This window comes from Camellia sinensis, chromosome 7, assembly GCF_055761805.1.
Source record: "Camellia sinensis isolate YWXY chromosome 7, ASM5576180v1, whole genome shotgun sequence".
NCBI lineage: Eukaryota > Viridiplantae > Streptophyta > Magnoliopsida > Ericales > Theaceae > Camellia > Camellia sinensis.
In genome coordinates, this window is record NC_138967.1 from 135930322 (window position 1) to 135934033 (window position 3712).

The 3712-nt window shown below is 38.3% G+C and overlaps 1 protein-coding gene across 1 annotated transcript; it reads right to left on the reverse strand.

Annotated features, from left to right (window-relative positions):
* Nucleotides 1–2638: 2638 nt before the first annotated feature.
* Nucleotides 2639–3025, reverse strand: LOC145796120 (uncharacterized). Its single transcript, XM_082881134.1, has one exon. The coding sequence runs from the start codon at nt 3023–3025 to the stop codon at nt 2639–2641; it is 387 nt and encodes a 128-aa protein (XP_082737260.1).
* Nucleotides 3026–3712: the final 687 nt, after the last annotated feature.

Consider the following 3712-nt stretch of genomic DNA (forward strand, 5'->3'; position numbering starts at 1 on the left):
CCAAGGAGCATACGCTCGGCTTCACCAAATCAAGAAATGGTTAAAGCGAAGAAAAATACAATTGCTAAGGAAAATTCTAATCCTAAGACCAACGAAATGGTTCGAGGAAGTGTTGATAGGACTCTTGGTGGAGTAGCAGACCAGGACCATACTCGCGGTGATCGTAATTGGCGTCACTTAGGGAGAAAATCAGGTACTAGGACCGTTTGAAGGAACACCACTACTTTTAATGATGTGGAGTCATTTTTTATCGGCGTTCCTAGCACTTCTCAACCAATGGCTCCCAGTGCTGTGCCGGTAATGATAAAATCTATATCTGTCATTTCAATTTATTGTGCTTTTTTTTTTTAATGACTCCTCTTTAATTCATTTTGACAGTTGCGAAATGATAACTTTGATTTGGTGTCTAGCAATGAGGACATGAGACTTCTTGATGAGTTCTCAAATAATGAAGAATCAGTTCATGGGCCATTAGCCTTTGATTTTGTTATTGGTCGTAAGAGTTGTCTCTCAGCTGACCCAACTCTAATTGTCCAAACTTCTTCCTTACCTACTGCTCTTATACCGAGTCAAGTTGCACCTTCTATGGCTTCTACCATTGATACAAGAAGCATGATCCTTAATGATTGCCGCTCAGCAGCTTCAATACTTGATAGCCATATTAAAGGCTTATTAAGCAAAACTCCTATTCAAAAAATTTCAACATTGGGTCCAAAGCTCCAAGAGCTTTATGATGAGCTCTCAAAGCTTCAGATAGACTATTCTCCGTTGCAAAGCCAGATTAAGAAGTACGTACAAAATGCTACTACGTACATCTCTATGAAATCACCGTTTGCTCAAGGATTGACTTCGGAGCTATAGGATCTGCATTTGGCAGATATCAGTCAACGTGTTACTCATGCCCTAGCTCTTGAGAAAGAAGGAATTGAGCAAGTTCATTTGCTGAAGTCTGATTTAGGTAGCTTTGCTGCAAAGAAAGTAGAATTCTTAAAGGCATTGGAACATTTAGATGAACAATCATAATAACTAGAGACTGCAATTAGCGTTGCTAAACCTGAAGTAGTTCAAAGGTGAGCCATTGTTTCCACTTTAAAGGAAGAACAAGCTACAATAAAAGCAGCTGAGGTGATAAGAAGCGAGGATATCGAAGTTGACAACAAGTTAGAGCAGTTTTTGAAGGTTGAACAAGACGAGATCCAGGGTTTATCATGGTTGCCATGATTTATTTTTTTATTTCATTTTTTATTTTAATGAAATATAGCACGAAAGCAAATATTTCATTATAAAATAATTACTCTAGCAAACACTTTATTTATGAAATAAATATTATAGTTCGAAGCAAAATACTCTTATTGTAAAACACATTTGGTTTATTGATTTATTAGCCATTTATAGTTTATACTCATGCAGGCCAGGAGTAGTATAAATTTTTATTATTATTATAAATAACAACTTTATTTCATATGGGCCAAGAGCATCATGCAGTTTATGCTCATGCGATTAGGAGTGTTACATCCTCATGGATAGTAGCACTTTAGGAACTTGTCATTGATGGGGCCAACTCTTATACCTTTTTCATCAACAATCTTGTATGCTCCATTAGTGTAGACTTCAGTCACCACGTATGGGCCATCCCACTTGGACAAGAACTTGTTGCCGGTTCAGTGGGTAGTGATGATAGGCCTTCGAACAGCCAACACCAATTCTCCAACATGAAAAGACCGAGGTCTAACCTTCTTATTGAAAGCTCTGGAGAGTCGAGCTTGGTAACACTCAAGTTTTTGTTGTGCTTTCAACCTCTTCTCATCCAATGCTTCTAACTAAGCAATGCGTAATTTTGCATTCTCATCATCAGTGAGACCTTCCTATATAGCTATCCTTAATGAAGGAATTTGTTATTCCAAAGAAGAACCGCTTCAACACCATAGACAAAGGAGTATGGGGTGGCATGTGTTGGGGTACGATGTGTCGTACGGTATGCCCAGAGTGCTTCTCCAATTCTTTCATGCCAATCCCGCTTTGATTTAGCAACTACCTTTTTCAATAGGTTGCCCAAAGTTTTGTCAAACGCCTCTGCCTATCCGTTGGCAAGTGCATTGTACATTGAAGAATTGCGTTGCTTTAATTCAAACCTTTCACAAAGTTCGTCCATTAGACTGTTGTAGAAAAGCTTTCTGTTATCGGTGATGATGTAGCGAGGTGCACCATACCGATAAATAATGTGGGATTTGATGAAGTCAACAATAGTTTCTTTCTTGACTTCTTTAGGTCGGACGGCTTCAGCCCACTTGGAAAAATAATCTGTGGTGACCAAGATGTATAAGTGGCCTGCAGAAGACTTGATCAATGGGCCAACTACATCTAGACCCCATGCATCAAATGGCCAAGAAGCAATTGTCGAGTGTAAAGGTCCTGGTGGCTGATGGATAAAGTTTGCATGAAACTGGCAAGGTTGACACTTTCTTGAGTAGTCCAAGCAATCCTTAACCATCGTAGGCCAATAGTAACCCATCTTTTTTACTCGAAAGTGAAGTTTAGGACCAGACTGATGTGCTCCACATATCCCGAAATGGGCTTCTTCCATGGCTTGTTGAGCTTCGTCATCCCCTAGGCAATGAAAAAAAATTCCTTCAAATGATCATTGGAACAAAGTTCCCTTGTAGTAGATGAATTGAGGAGCTCGACGTCTTATTTCAGTTCTATGGCGAGTATCATGAGGGAGTTTCCCATGTTCAAGGTAGTCTATAATTGGCATTCTCCAATCATCGACTTCGATGGCTTGTACTGAAATTGCGTTTGTTTCTACAAGGCAACATTCCAACAATTGTGGCAATACCCATCGTTGGCACACAGGGACTCTAACTTGTTCACCTTCTAACAATGCCAGTGTAGTTGTTAGATTGGCAAGTGCATCAGCTATGCGATTCTCTTTCCTTGGAACATGTTCAAGTACCACTCCCTCAAATTTTTCAATGAGATGAGTTGCATTCTGGAAATATGGGTACGGTCTATCATCATTACCCATCGAACTGGCAACAAGTTCTTATCCAAGTGGGATGGTCCATACGTAATGACTGTAGTCTACACTAATGATGCATACAAGATTGTTGATGAAAAAGGTATAAGAGTTAGCCCAATCAATGGCAAGTTCCCAAAGCACTGCTATCTATGAAAATGTAACGTTCCTAATCGCATGAGCATAAACTGCATGATGCTCCTAGCCCATATGAAATAAAGTTATTATTTATAAATAAACAAATAAATAAAAATTGGTACTACTCCTGGCCCGCATGAGTATAAACTGTGAACAGCTAATAAATCAATAAACCAAATGTGTTTTACAATAAAAGTATTTGCTTCGAACTATAGTATTTATTTCATAAATAAAGTGTTTGCTAGAGCAATTATTTTATAATGAAATATTTGGTTTCGAGCTACATTTCATTAAAATAAAAAATGAAATAAAAAAATAAATCATGGCAACCATGATAAACCCTGGATCTTGTCTTGTTCAACCTTCAAAAGCTACTCTAACTTGTTGTCAACTTCGATATCCTCACTTCTTATCAATTCAGCTACTTATATTGTAGCTTGTTCTTCCCTTAAAGTGGAAACAATGGCTCACCTTTGAACTACTTCAGCTTCAGCAACACTAATTGTAGTCTCTAGTTGTTGTTCATGTAAATGTTCCAACGCTTATAACAATTCTACC